Source organism: Lactuca serriola, chromosome 4 (genome assembly GCF_051521515.1).
Source record: "Lactuca serriola cultivar US96UC23 chromosome 4, Lser_US96UC23_V15, whole genome shotgun sequence".
Taxonomy (NCBI): domain Eukaryota; kingdom Viridiplantae; phylum Streptophyta; class Magnoliopsida; order Asterales; family Asteraceae; genus Lactuca; species Lactuca serriola.
In genome coordinates, this window is record NC_136411.1 from 10,140,530 (window position 1) to 10,156,918 (window position 16,389).

The 16,389-nt window shown below is 28.6% G+C and overlaps 1 protein-coding gene across 1 annotated transcript; it reads left to right on the top strand.

Annotated features, from left to right (window-relative positions):
- The first annotated feature begins 11,164 nt into the window (after positions 1–11,164).
- Positions 11,165–14,701, top strand: LOC145099934 (Serine/threonine-protein kinase WNK (With No Lysine)-like protein). Its single transcript, XM_079037413.1, has 7 exons — positions 11,165–11,394; positions 11,527–11,580; positions 11,747–11,914; positions 12,082–12,187; positions 12,753–12,794; positions 12,884–12,940; positions 14,018–14,701. Exons 1-7 carry the CDS (start codon positions 11,261–11,263, stop codon positions 14,501–14,503), a joined length of 1,047 nt encoding a protein of 348 aa, XP_078893539.1. The 5' UTR covers positions 11,165–11,260; the 3' UTR covers positions 14,504–14,701.
- Positions 14,702–16,389: the final 1,688 nt, after the last annotated feature.

Sequence of the window (16,389 nt, forward strand, 5' to 3'; positions counted from 1 at the left end):
CTTACAGGGTTTTTTTTGTGGAAAACCGGAAAGCTCTATTTCTCCGGGATATCTAGTGCTCCAAGGCTTCACTACTAACACCTAATAACTCCTAAAGTCGGGCCTCGAGATTGCGGGAGAGTTTGGAAGAATTTGGGTAGTTTTGTAAAGAAAATGGTGAAAATCGAGCATATTTATAGCCAAACAGGAAGGGCACATCGCATCTATCCATGTGGCAAGCTGTGAATAGGCCATGTCGCCAAGATTGGGGAGGATGGGTTCAATCTGGTTGTGTCGCCCATCTGTGTTGCCATGTGTCGCTTTCTCATTGGTCTAAAGTTCTTATTTTCTAAAAATCGTAACTTACACATATGAGCTCTGTTTTCGATGCTCTTTATTACTCCGGTTTCGTATCGTCGAGTACTACAACTTTCATTTGGACTTCACATAATTCTCATTTTATTTTTCATTTTACGGTCTGATAAGGCGTATACATTAAATGACGCTGCGAAATTCATAACTTTTTCATACGGGTTCTGTTTTTGACGTTCTTTATATCGACGGTTTCATATTGAATAGTACTTTCATTTAGATTGTTTTGTCCAACGAGCAACTAATTTTCAATTTTATTTTTATGACACACATCGATGTATCGTGTTGAACACGAAACTTCGAAACATCATAACTTCCGTATATGAAGTACAATTTGGGCATTTCTTTACATCTACAGTTTCGTATTGACAATTACTATGAATTTTTTTTATATCATTTATCCTAAATACGCTTTTATTTTTAATTGTTATTTTTTTATTTTTTGTTACGCTTTTCACTGTATTTTTATACAAATATTATATTATTATAATATTTATTTGTATAACATAAATAGAATATTATATACAAAGAACAATTCTTTAAACACATAAAATGTTAGAATATTGCTTATTCATTTATTTATAACAAAAATTTACATTAATTCGTTAACGTACATGAGGACGAAGTCTAACAAAAAATCTGGTCGTTACAATTATCACCCACTTAGGTTGATTCCGTACCGGAATCATGCAACAACAAACAATTGCGGATAGCAACTTTTCCTATCAATTTATGTTGCCCAAGTAAGTTTCGTCCCAAAACTATTCTTCCAACGCACAAGTACTAAATTGATCATCTTGTGTCGCAACTTTTTCATTTTACGATCGACAATCGCTTCAGGCTCCTTAATTAATCTCTTTTTTCATCAATACTTAATCCCAAAATTGGAATCAAATCAGGTTCTCCTCCCAAGCATTTCCTCAAATAACAAACATGAAAAGTGTTATGAATACATTCTAGTTCAATGGCTAGTTCAAGCTTGTAAGCTTGCTTCCCTATCTTTCAAAGTACTTTGAATGGTCTAATAAAACGAGGACTTAACTTCTCAAGTTTTTGAATCTAATAAGTCCCTTCCATGGAGAGACTTTAAGTAACACCTGATCACCAACCTCAAAAGTTACAGGTCGCCGCTACTGATCTACATAGCTCTTCTGATGATTTTGAGCAACTAGCATTCCTTCTCGGATGATTTTCACTTTATTTGCAACTTGTTGAACGGTTTCAGGACCTACAAAGTGATTCTCTCCAGTTTCTAGCCAACAAGACGGCGTACAACACTTTCTTCCATACAATGCTTCATAAGAAGGCATCTTGGTGCTTGAGTGAAAACTATTGTTGTAGGCAAATTCTACTAGTGGTAGATGATCATCCAATGTTATTATAGTTATTTAACTATGTTCATCCATAGGTAGTATTTATACATAACTTCATACCCATTTCTTCATGCACACTCTTCTAGAATCTGGAAGTGAATCGTCTATCTCTGTATGATACAAATGATAAGGGTACATCATGTATTTTAACAATCCCCTTCACGTATATTTCTGCCAACATTTCCATAGACCATGTCTCTCGTGTGGCTAAGAAGTACACATGTTTTGTCAACCGGTCCACTATAACCCAGTTCATGTTGTAGCCTTTTCTTGTCTTTGGTAAATTGGTTATGAAATCCCTAGTAATGTCATCCCACTTACCCATGGGTACCGGTAAAGGTTCCAAGTTTCCATATGGCTTTTGATGGTGTCGTTTTACTCTCCAACAAGTCAGACATTCAGCCACATATGTTGCCACATCGATCTTCATTGCTGGCCACCACTAATAGGGTTTAATGTCCAAATAAATCTTGGTGCTAAATGGGTGCATAGAATACATCATTTTATGATACTTTTCTATGATAAAATCCCGTATTTCTCCCATCTTCAACACCCAAATACAATTTTACCTTCAACCCTCAATTGTCTTCCTCGAATACTAACGTCTTTCCCATACATTCTTCTTTATTCTTATCCTCTGCTAATGCTTTGGTCTGAGCTTCTTTTATCTTCTCTACAAACATTGAGATTACTTCAATCTTTAATGATCTAGCTCTTTTCTGTTCTGTATTTACCTTTCTACTCAAGGCATCGACGACAATATTTGCTTTACCATGTGATAAAGTATTTCACAATCGTAGTCTTTAAGTAGTTCCAACCACCACCTATGCCTCGTATTAAATTCTTTCTTAGTAAAGAGATGTTGAAGGCTTTTATGATATGTAAACAGTTTGCATTTGGTTCTATAAAGATAGTGTCTCTGGATCTTTAAGGCAAAAACCACTGCTACAAGCTCTAGATCATTTCACTACTAGAAAACGGTCATTTAATGACGCGCAAACAATGACACACAGTGATAGAGGACGCGCATTTGTGCGTGCCCTAAAATCTAATGTCAATTTTCCAAAATTTTAAGGATAGAGGACACGCATTTATGCGTGCCCTAAAATTAGTGTCAGAAAAAAATAAAAATGCGGAGGGCGCCTTTCATAAAATGTGCGTCATGTAAATGTGTCGCTTTATAATTTTTAAGTGAAACACATGTTTTAGGCGGGAAATTAAATCGACGAATATTACCCCCGCCTATTGGATCCCAAAAATTAAACCCCCCGCCTCTTCGACTTAGCAAGAAAAAGCCTTAGGGCCTTCATCTTCATCTTCAGCAGTGGGAATACCTAGGTCGATTCTTCAGGGTTCAACAACATATTTGTAAACAGCAAACGAATATGATTCTGGATCTCAGCATGATTATGGCGCTTTGGAGCCGGCGACGTGAACATCATTCATGAGAAAAGTTCATACAAAACTCTAGAATTTCTATGGTTTCGATTACTGATTGAGGTACAAGGAGGTGTAATCGTTTTGGACTCTTTATTAATTGAGTTGAAATTGAACCTTAAAAACTCAATCCACACTTCGAACTTCTCTGATTCTCTCTTCTTCCGCTCCCCAGTCTCCGATTCTACTCCGATCGAGCTCTAATAAAGTAACCAACTCTCTAATTGCAGTCTATTCTACCCTCTAGTGATCTAGTCTCCAACCTCCACTACTGAACGGTCTATACTATGTTAAGAACATTGAAGGAGGAAACCTCCGTCGGGCAGCCCTCAGGTCTCAACAAGTTCCAAGGTTTGGTTTAGCTATCTTTCTGATCCCACTTCCCTATCACTTTCTTTCTTCTCTTTTAACCTTTGATGGTGCTTCCGATTTTGATTTTTAACAGGAAAATTGGATGATGTTCTTCTTGGATTTGACACTCTCAAACCCTATCTGGTGAGTTAACGAGAATTCACTTCCCCAAAAATTGATGATGTTCTTCTTCGATTTGTTGGTCCTGTTTGAAATAAGCAAGGGCAAAATACATTGTGGCGCTAGTTAGATCCACTACTCTTGCACTGAATTAGTTGAATCTGTCTTTGTAAAATATATCATTGCAGGTAAATTGGGCTTAAGTTCACTTTGTTAAAATCATTTTCAATTTATGAATAGTTCTTGAATTGTTAAAATCATCTTCAATCCATATAAAAAAAAACCCTTCCAATTTCAAAATGAAGCTATATTTCAAAATGAGAATCCATGTCTGTAGTTATTAACTTTTTCTTAGTGTTAATTTGTTCACACAAATTCTAACCACTTTGATTGAATCTCGTTCACTGGTGACTCATGCTAAGTTGTATTAGGTTGGTCTTCTTTATTCAAGCTATATACCATGGGGATTTAGCATTATATATCAAAACTTCCAGAGAACTCTTAGCAGATTCAAAGGTAGGAAACAATCCATTCGATGGTTTCAAACCTACTGTAAGTCACTTAACAAGACTCCCAAAGAAATCTTTATGAGGAGACTGGTGTCAAGCAAATACAAGAATGTTGCATTTGTTCTTGTTGCAGGAGGGCTTGGGAAACATCTTGGATACAATAGAATCAAGGTTATTTTTGTCTTTTAATCCTTTGATAATTGTTCTGTTAGTTTAACACCACTTGATAAAACTTGATCCATTTTGTAGGTAGCACTTCCCATGGAGACAACAATAGGAACTTGTTTCTTACAACACTACATAGAATCCATTTTATCTGAAGCTAGTTGTAGAAAAACTCAAGGTGCTTTTTGTTTCCCCGTGAACATATTATACTTATTCTTATATGCACAATACAAAGTTAAAATCAATATATTAAAAAACTGGTAAATTGTCCAGTTGTAGGTGAATGCAGAAGAGAAGTACCTTTTGTGATAATAACTTCAATTGACGCATATGCAAAAGCATTACAACTTGTAGAGTCAAGTTCTTAACTTGGGATGAAATCTACACAAGTAAAACTTTTAAAATAGGTAAAGTTTCACATTTGGGTTTATTTTTGCTACAATAGAAGGGCATAATTGGCATTATAAATTCATGCTACCATGTTTCAGGAAAAGGTTGCTTGCTTGGCTGATAATGATGATAAGCTTTTTGTAGATCCAAATACTAAGTATGTAATACAAGTGAAGAATTTTGTAAAGTATATAATATTAGTAATATTCCCAATCATAAACCCCTTTTATTTCACTTATTAGACAAAACCTCATGGCCATGGTGATGTTCATTCACTTCTTTATTCGAGTGGTTTTCTTGAAGAATGGTGTGTATACATTTTCTTATTTGATTGGTTTTTGTTTTTATTAGAAGATTTATCTCATTATTCTTTATTGAGCTATCTTTTTAGGAAAGAAGCTAGTTTGAGATGGGCTGTGTTTTTCCAAGATACAAATGGAGTAATGGGCTCCAATTCAAGGTTCATTTGAAAGATTGCTTTAACAGTATTTTCATATAGAGTTTTATAAAAAAATATTTTATTTCTTTATTTGTTCAGGAAATTCCTGCAGCATTGGGAGTTAGTACAACTAAAGAGTATCATGTTAATTCTCTTTCTGTTCCTTGCAAAGCCAAATTTACTTGATCTTATGGGTCTTGATGGCGGTGACGATGCATTGTCCTCGTTGATCAGCCTGCAGCAGGGTAAGGCGTTGTTTCTTTTTTTATTCTACTAAACTACCAAAATACCCCTGTTATATATAATTTAATTTTTGTTATAAGCTGATATTAAGGATGCTTATCCAACTGTAATGGAAGATTTACAGGCATTTCCAACCTCCAAAATTACCTTTTTGGTTCTTGGGTATACCGGAATATCCATCAAAGCAGCATCTGGAGGAGAGATTGTTGCCCATGGGCCCTTTTTATTTTCGTTTTTCATGAAGCCAATGAAGGATTTTGTTTCGTTTAACATTTATTTATTAGTGGGACAATTCATTGATTATGGTCCTTTTTATTCCCCAAGGGCCCTTTTTATTTTCTTTTTTTCATTAACTATTTTTTGAGAAAAATTTATTTATTATTATTTTTTTGCAGTTTCTCTCAGCTAAATTTAAATGGCATAAAGCTAAAAAAGAATGCGGATGATAAAGTATATGGAGGCATATTTAGAAAACTTGCATGACTTCTTTGTTTTCTAAACAATTTCTTTTGCCATGCATTATGTTCAAGTTATCAAGTCTTTATTTGTGAAGGTGAACACATTCAGAGGACTCACCTTAAAAGGAGCTCTAAAATCTGCTAAAGTGTATGGATGGCAGTTTATGGGACATGTATGAATATCTACATGCTGTCAAAGCTTAGGCACATGTGCTCTCTAGGTTCACTTTCATATTTTCAGTGAACACTGCAGAGTCAATCATCAAACAATACCCAAGTGTACTTGATCCCAAAACTAATCTTCCTCTTCAAACTGTGATGTGGCCTGCCACCAGCCAAGTGAAATAGCTTCCTGTGCTTCAGAATTATCCAGATTGTTCATTGAAGTCTATGCTCTACTGGGTTTTTGATGAAACTACAGCTTCTGCTGTTATAAAACTTCAAGATGGATGCATTCGATTGTATGGCAAAAGAGATTTGTTTCAATTTGGAAGATGGGATATTCATCAGTTGAACCTTCATCAGATCAAGGTTGCAGAAGATATTTTCGAGCCAGCTGCTAAAGAATATACCTCTATGGTTGTTGATATCATCAACAAAAGGATGTGGAACGGGGCTATGGGCAAATCAGATGTTCTTCTTGTCGACAAATATTGAGTCAAGCTAGTCCCAAACCAAGGGGGAGATTAAAGGGTCCAATTTGTGGTTTGGTCTAGGCTTTCCATTGTATAAGGTCTATTGAGTCATTTTATGTATTTTGGGGAGTGTTTGGGTGTTTACGGCCAGGGCTAGTGTTTACGGCCGTAAACCCTGTTTACAGTCAGTGTCTTCTATATATAGGGTTTGTCAAGGTCATTTGTAGCTGTTGTTCGTTTAGAGTTCATGGCCAAGAGCATTCAAGTTGTACCATACGTTTTTGGTATATAAATGTGTGCAAGCTTGATTTTATTCTTCTTCTACTCCAATTCTTGTTATATCGATTGATTGATTGCTTGATCATTGGTTAAGATCTGTTTCCAAGACCTTTTATATATATATATATATATATATATATATATATATATATATATATATACATATATATACATATATATATATATATATATATATATATATTAAAGTGCATCATAGATTTTAAACTAGACGAATGTCCGCGCGTTGCGCAGAAAGACCTATATAATTGACATCTTTACAAATATATGTTTTTTTAAATATAACAATAACGCTATTGTTAAATTTGATATGATAATTCGTATACTAAATTGATATAATATATTGACTATTTTGAATTATATGATAATATATACATCTATTATAACTAAATAATCTCAATCGTTTGAATGACTTTTACCCGCGACTTACTCATGAATAAAATTAAATATAATATATGGTTTAATGTTATTTGTAGTTGTTGTTGTTGTTAATTAATTTTTTAAAATTTATTTGTTTAACGTTTTAATTTCTATCATTATAATTATTTTAAACATCAAACATTGTTTTTGATTTTAAAGGTAACAATATAATCATTTATATAAAGTGATTTTCAATTATTGTTATTGTAAGTTATTTTAAGCTACTTATTTGAAAACATTTAACGATTATAAAAATATTTTTAGGAAATATTTTAGTTAAATTGAGATTACAATTTAGTTTTTTGCATTTAGCACTATAATGTATCACTTTTAACTATTCACAAAATATTTCTTGGGTTTTTTTATGGAACTAAAATTTATATTTAAGTTGACACTATAATGTTATATTTAAATTAAAATTTTAAGTATTTTTTCCAAACTGTTTAAAAGTTATAGTTTTAAACTGATAATGGTTTACATTCAATAACATCTTAAATCTAATAAATTAAGTATAATATGTTAAAAGTTAAAGTCATAACTTTATAAATAGAAGTAAATATATTATTTTAATATTGAAATTAAGTTTATTTACGGTTATACTTTAGGTTTGATATTTATTTAACCGTATTAACCAAATTATAATCATTATTATAAAGATACTATAATTTATCACTTTTAACTATTTATAAAATATTCTTTGGGTTGTTTAAGCTAAACTAAAATTTATATTTACATTGACCATTTAATGTTATATTTAAATTAATAAGTTAAGTATTTTATACAAATTGTTCAAAAGTTGTAGCTTTAAAATGACATTGGTTTACATCCAACAATATATTAAAACTAATAAATTAAGTATAATATGTTAAGAGTTAAAAAAACATAACTTTATGTAAAGATATTTTTTTAATATTGAAATTTAGTTTATATATGATTACACTTTAGGTTTGATATTTATTTAACCTTATTAACCAACTTATAATCATTATTAGAAAGAAATTGAAAAGTCATGGAAGTTTCAAATGAATGTGGTGAAAGGAAAAATGTTTCCTTTATAAGTATATACTAGGTGAATGTCCGTCGTTGCACATAAATACCTATATAGTTGAAATCTTTATAAATATATATATATATATATATATATATATATATATATATATATAACAACGTTGTTAGTAAATTTGATATAATAATTCGTACACTAAATTTATATAACATATTGATTATATTGAATTATATCATAATATATACATCTATTATAACTGCATAATCTCAATCGTTTGAATGACTTTTATCCATGAGTTACACATGAATAAAATTTAATATAATATATGGTTTAATGTTATTTATAGTTGTTGTTATTGTTAATTAATTTTCTTAAATTTATTTGCTTAATGTTTTAATTTCTATCATTATAATTATTTAAAACACCAAAACATTGTTTTTTGATTTTAAAGGTAATAATATATGCATTTATATAGAGTTATTTTTAACTATTGTTATTGTAAGTTAATTTAAGCTACTTATTTGAAAACTTTTAACGATTATAAAAATATATTTAGGAAATATTTTAGTTAAATTGATATTAGAATTTAGTTTTTGCATTTATCACTACAACTTATCACTTTTTACTGATTATAAATATTTTTTGGTTTTTTAAATGGAACTGGAATTTATATTTAAATTGACATTGTAATGTTATATTTAAATTAACAATTTAAGTATTTTGTCCAAACTATTCAAAAGTTGTAGACTTAAACTGGTTTAGAGACAACAACATATTAAATCAAATAAATTAAGTATAATATGTTAAAAGTTAAAGACATAATTTTATAAGTAGAAGTAAAGATATTATGTTAAAATTGAAATTTAGTATATTTATGATTACACTTTAGATTTGATATTTATTTAACCTTATTAATTAACTTATAATCATTATTAGAAATACACTACAATTAATCACTTTTAACTATTTACAAAATATTTTTTGGTTTGTTTAAATTAAACTAAAATTTATATTTAAGTTGATCCTGTAATGTTATATTTAAATTAAGAATTTAAATATTTTATACAAATTGTTCCAAAATTATATCTTTAAAATGATAATGGTTTACATTCAACGATATATTAAAACTAATAAATTAAGTATAATATGTTAAAAGTTAAAAAACATAACTTTATAAGTAAAAATAAAGATATTATTTTAATACTGAAATTAAGTTTATATTTGATTATACTTTAGATTTGATATTTATTTAACCTTATTAACCAACTTATATGTGTTAAAAGTCATGGGAGTTTCAAATGAATGTGTCAAAAGAAAAAATTCATGGGAGTTTCAAATGAATATGGTGAAAAGAAAAATGTTTCCTTTATAATATAGTATGATATGAATTTAATAACATATGAATAGTTTAATCAAATGTGAATAAAATATATGAATCATAAAATTTTAGATTATATTTATTAATGATATGAATTTATGACTCTAAATTTGTAATCCAATCGTAGTGATGCAAAATGTTTTCTATGATAAAAAAAAATTTACGTTTAAAAAGTTTGTATCTTTATCATGAAATATATAATTGAAGTATTTTTATAATAAAATATGTTTAATCAAATGTATGTTTATCATTTTTGAAATATATAAATGAAGTATTTTTATAATAACATATGAATAATTTAATCAAATGTGAATAAAATATATGAATATCAAATTGTAACCATAGTGATATATATATATATATATATATATATATATATATATATATATATATATATATATATATATATATATATATATATATATATATATATATAGGTTCAGGTTCATTTAAGACTATTTTAATTTTGTGAGACCGTGAGACCAAATCTAAAAATAATTTTAAAATGCAAAATAAATGGAAAAATTCAAAAATTCTTTTTTTAAATATTATTTTCGGAACTTAAATTAACTAAAAAAAATAAAAATAAATAATAAATAATAAATCTCTTTTATTTTAAAATACGTGAAATATTCTAATAGAATATTACACTGTACATAATCCATAATTAAAAATTTAAAATGCAAAATAAATGGAAAAATCCCGTTTTTTTTTTTTTTTTGAAAAATATGTGAAATATTCTAATAGAATATTACACTGTACATATTTTAAAAAATAATTTTAAAATGCAAAATAAATGGAAAAATCCAAAAATTCTTTTTTTAAATATTATTTTCGGAACTTGAATTAACTAAAATAAATAAATAAATGCGTCTCACGGTCTCACAAAATTAGGTCGTCTCACATGAACCTAACATATATATATATATATATATATATATATATATATATATATATATATATATATATATATATATATATATATATATATAGAGAGAGAGAGAGAGAGAGAGAGAAAGAGAGAGAGAGAGGGGTTAGGTTTAAATGTTTCTATTATCTATTATGTGCTTGTATGATTGATTATGGACCAATCATTTTAGTTATTTTAAGAAAATAATTAATGCATAATAAATGTTGAAGGTTTAATTAATGCTCATTATATCTTTAATATGTAATATGCATTAATTATTTTCTTAAAATAACTAAAATGATTGGTTCAGAATTAAACATATATGCACACAATAGATAGTTAAAACAAAATAATATATATAAAAGAACTTATATTTTTATAAGATGGTATTATATTGATATTAATGTTACGTTATCTAGAAGTAAAATTTAAAAATTTTAATTTTTCAAAAAACATTTCTATAAAGATAGCATTCTAAAATGAATTGTCAACATTTATTCTCATGTTTTCAGTTTCATTTTAAAGTTCTTATTTGAACCGAATTTTATATATATATATATATATATATATATATATATATATATATATATATATATATATATATATATATATATATATATATATATATATATATATATATATAGAAAGAGAGAGATATGTGAAACTCCCTGGCAGGAGGCATTATATAAAGGAGAAAAGGGTGTCTAGTTTTCACTTCTAGAGAAAAAGATAGATACAAGTGTGTGTTTTAGAGAGAAAGTTGAAAGAGAGAAGGGCAATGGAGGAGCTAAGCCAATCAACAGTAACTCATCTTCTTCAACACACACTCAGAAGCTTTTGCATTCATGAAAACTCCCAGTGGGTTTATGCTGTTTTTTGGAGGATCTTACCTAGAAACTACCCTCCTCCCAAGTAAATTTTTCTATTTAATTACTTAATTAGGATTTAACTAAAAATACCCTAATCAGCTAATCTAATCCACAAACAAATATTAAATTATGAAATTCTATTTTTATATTCTTACATTTTCTTAATAAATTATAGATGGGATGCTCACGGTGGAGCTTATGATAGGTCAAGAGGCAACCGAAGAAATTGGTACATTAAATTTCAATTTCAAGAAATATATTCCGTTTATAATTTACTGTATTTTTACTCATTTATTCCAACCTAATTAATTTCATCATATGAAATATTGTCAATTGATTTATTATTTGCAAATTTTATCCGATGATTGATTTCTTAATTAATTTAAAACAAATAGGATCCTAGCATGGGAGGATGGTTTTTGTAATTTCGCAGCCTCAACCGCTGCAGACTCAAACTCCGGTGACTGTCAACCGTATTCTAGCCATGAGTACCAACAATATCAAGGCCTTCAACCGGAGCTTTTCTTCAAAATGTCCCACGAAATTTACAATTACGGTGAAGGGTATTTTTGGACTTTTTCAATTTACTACTTTTTCTTCATTTCTATATATATATATATATATATATATATATATATATATATATATATATATATATATATATATATATATATATATATATATATATATTAAGAGGTGTTCATTTTATATTTTCTAAATATTTTTTCAGGTTAATTGGGAAAGTAGCAGCAGATCACAATCATAAGTGGATTTTTAAAGAGCCTACTGATCAAGAAATAAATTTCTTGTCTACTTGGAATAATTCAGCGGACTCGGTAAGTAGAGATTCATAGTTTCTTATTAACATTTATTTATTAATCTGTTAATTTGCTATCAAATACTTTTAATTAAAATTAATTTTTAAAGGTTTTAAAAGCTTAAAAATCTCTAAATAATTTATTTCTAAGCGCCTATAAATTTTTATAGATTTCAATAATATCTTCCATTACAACTCATTAGATTTATATGTTTTTAGAAAATTAAATGTATATGTTATTAACAGTTAACAGTTTAAAGCAAATCATTGTATGTTGAACAATTCCAAATTTGGAAGAAACGTATAATGGAAAATAATTTATACTTTGAACAATTTTAACCACGCTTGTAAAATATTTAGATGCTTATGTAACTAAATAATTCATGACAAAACAGTTTTGATCAGATATTATATGTTCAATGAATGCTTTAAAGTTCATTAATTAAATTATTTGTGATTATATATGGTTAATTAGTTTGGATACGTGTTAGGGTTTTTGTTTTCGTATAACGTTTTTTAGGGTTAAATGGTTTAATATTTATTTATTATGGGTTTAATTTATTCTATATTTACTTGAATAATAGCATCCAAGGACATGGGAGGCTCAGTTTCAGGCCGGTATAAAGGTACAAGTACAATGTGCATTATGTACAACACTTTTAAGCAGCTTGTTATAAGTTTTATATAATCAACTTAATTTAATTCTTATTCTCAGACTATTGCTTTGGTTGCTGTTAGAGAAGGTGTTATCCAACTGGGATCAATTCACAAGGTTTTTCTCTATCACATATATTTAAAAGTATTAAAACACTTACATCTACCTAAATTTATTTATTTAGAAAAAATAAACTAGATAATACAGAGATTTCAATATAATAGTTAATATAAAGTAGTTAACTTTGACTTTTGAAAGCCAAACATATATAACTTTTAAAAGACTGAAAATTATATTTAAGTTGTGAAACTCGTCTTGACAAATCTATAATACTAAATTGTATGCTTCTTGTTCGACTAAATAGTAAGTACTTGCCTGTAAATGGGAACAAAAGGTAATCATATACTATTTGCTAAAATTTCTGAAATTACAAAAATACCCCTGCATACTCAACAAACTCAAGTTGTAGAGAATGTCAGTTTTCTACCATGCATCTTTAGAAAATAACAATTTGTTGCCACTATAAATCCATCTTAAGTTCATAATACTCAATATATATATATATATATATATATATATATATATATATATATATATATATATATATATATATATATATATATATATATATATATATATATATATCATGGATCATTTTTGTGTCCCTAATACGTTACTAAAGACTTGAGCTTGTGAAATTACAAAAGTACCCATGCATGCACAACATGTGTAAGTTTCTGAGGATGTCGATTTCCTATCTTGCATCAATTAAAAATAACAATTAGCATACCCTAAATATATTTTACGTTGATAATAGTATAATACTAAATATTATGCATATTATTTGGGTCACTAAATTATTGATTACGTACAAAAACAGTTATCAAAAAGGTGATTGAAGGCTTGGGCTTGATGGAGTTATAACAATACCCCGCATGCACATATCTAACTCAAGTCTGAAACTTGCATCTTTAAAAATGACATTAGCATACCCCAAATCTATTTTAGGTTGATAATACTAATGCGAGCTTCTTGAAATTACAAAAATACCCCTGCATGCACATCCAACTCAATGCCAATTTCCTACCTTGCATCTTTCAAAGTGATAATTAACTTACCTCAAATTTATTTATAAGTTTATGATATTAAATGTATGCATCTATTTTGTCACTAATTGGGTAATGGAATCAAAAGGTGATTGAAGACTTGAGCTATGTGGTGATGCTAAGAAAGAAATTGAGCTACATTGAGAGCATCCCAGGGGTACTACTACCACACCCATCGTCCTCACTATACCCATTCAGACCAGAAGGGTACAACACACCTGAACTATGGCCTTTCCATGGCGGCAGTGGTGGTGGCAGCGATTTACCTGCAGCTTACAATCAACCATTGAACATAACTCCTTCCATGAGCAGCCTTGAGGCCCTCCTCTCAAAACTTCCATCAGTCGTTCCGGTTTCGTCTTCACCACTGGCGGCACCACCTTTTTGTGAGGCGGCACAGCCGCATTTCGTGGCGGTGTCACCGGAGAAGGAGGTGGTTGAGGAGGAGGAGGAAGAGGAGATAAAAGATGCCGGAGAGTGTAGCAGCTCAATGTCTTCTTATGGCCATCATCACCAGCATTTTCAACATCATGATATCAATGTAAGCAGTTGCATGACCAATAATAGGTATTAGTTTGGTAGTACTGTAGTAGTTATTAAGTTAATAACTAGAGGTTAAATTATGTATGTATTAGTTCTAGCCATATATTAGTGTGCTTTTTTTATCTTTTTTTATGTTTAACCTCTTGGTTAACTGCTTTCTTTAATTTTGTTTTTTATCATATGCTTTTGTCCAAGAAAAATGAAAAATCAGCAATCAAACTTTCACTAATTTGCATACGGGTGTGGGCCTAGGGTAATAAAAAGCTTCAACTTCTTTGGAATGACGAAGAAGATCAGGAATGCTTTGGACCGAATTTTCTTGCTTGTCTCTAACTCGCACACTTACCTTCAAATATACATAGGTTTAAACTTATAATTGTTTCTATCATTCCAAATTGTACCTTTCCATGTTGACTTCTTCTTGACCTATAACCGGTATGTAGTTGTATTGCCCCAACTGAAATATCATACATATAATGGATAAACTTTAAAACACTCTTTAACTTCGTCGTTTATCTGTATAAAATCATGAAATATGTCTTGAAAAGAAGAATGGATTAAATGTTAGTGGTAAGTCAAGAATAGTATTTTCCCACGAAATCTTTTTATTTCGTTAATTCACAAAGAATCTACAAAATACAATAGTTCAAGGGCTAAACAAACCGGACCCAAAGTGGGCCGGATATCTTCTATACACATGTATAATACACTAGTGTTTAGAAGATTTACGGCTAATTTTCTTCGGTTTGATTTGAACTTTGACTCATTGTATTATATATATATATATATATATATATATATATATATATATATATATATATATACTTACTAGCCGTTTGCCCGCGCAAAACGGCGGCGACGAATAGTTTCTTTCAAGCAATTAGTTTCATTCGGAGACATGTTATATTTCTAAGAACATTTGCACCATTATCGATCGGTTTCACAAAAATAAAAAGTGCAATGTCAAAACCAAAAAATATTGTGGTGGTGGATTCCATGGAGGAAAATGAGATGAAGATTTGAATTAGTCTCTAGTCAACTATATTTTATGCAAAAAATTAGGGAACTCCAATTTGAATGAGTTTTTAAATTTCAAACGATTTGTCGAAAAGAAGTGTTTCAGATTTCGAATGCACCAGATACCAGAGAAGAGATATTTTAGGAGTACAAGATGGATCAAAATTGATGAAAATACTAATTCAATCCCTAAAAATAAGGAAATACTAATTTAAATATGTTTTTAATACTTGTATCTCTAGCATTATCATTTGTAAGATATATATTATAATATTATTATATTAATAATTGGTTGTACTTTAAGCTTAAATACTTGAACGTCTTAAAAAAATATTATTATTATATTAATTCTATTTATAGAAATAATAAGATTTCTTTTATAAGGTAGTATATATATATATATATATATATATATATATATATATATATATATATATATATATATATATATATATAGAGAGAGAGAGAGAGAGAGAGGTCCAGGTTTATTTGAGACCATTCTAATTTTGTGAGACCGTGAGACCAAATCTAAAAATAATTTTAAAATGCAAAATAAATGGAAAAATCCAAAAATTCTTTTTTTAAGTATTATTTTCGGAACTTGAATTAACTAAAAAAAATAAAAATAATAAAAAAAAATCCCGTTTTTTTTAAAAAATACGTGAAATATTCTAATAGAATATTACACTGTACATATTCTAAAAAATAATTTTAAAATGCAAAATAAATGGAAAAATCTAAAAATTCTTTTTTTAAATATTATTTTCGGAACTTGAATTAACTAAAAAAAATAAAAAAAAATCTCATTTTTTTTTAAATACGTGAAATATTCTAATAATTACACTGTACATATTCTAAAAAATAATTTTAAAATGCAAAATAAATGGAAAAATCCAAAAA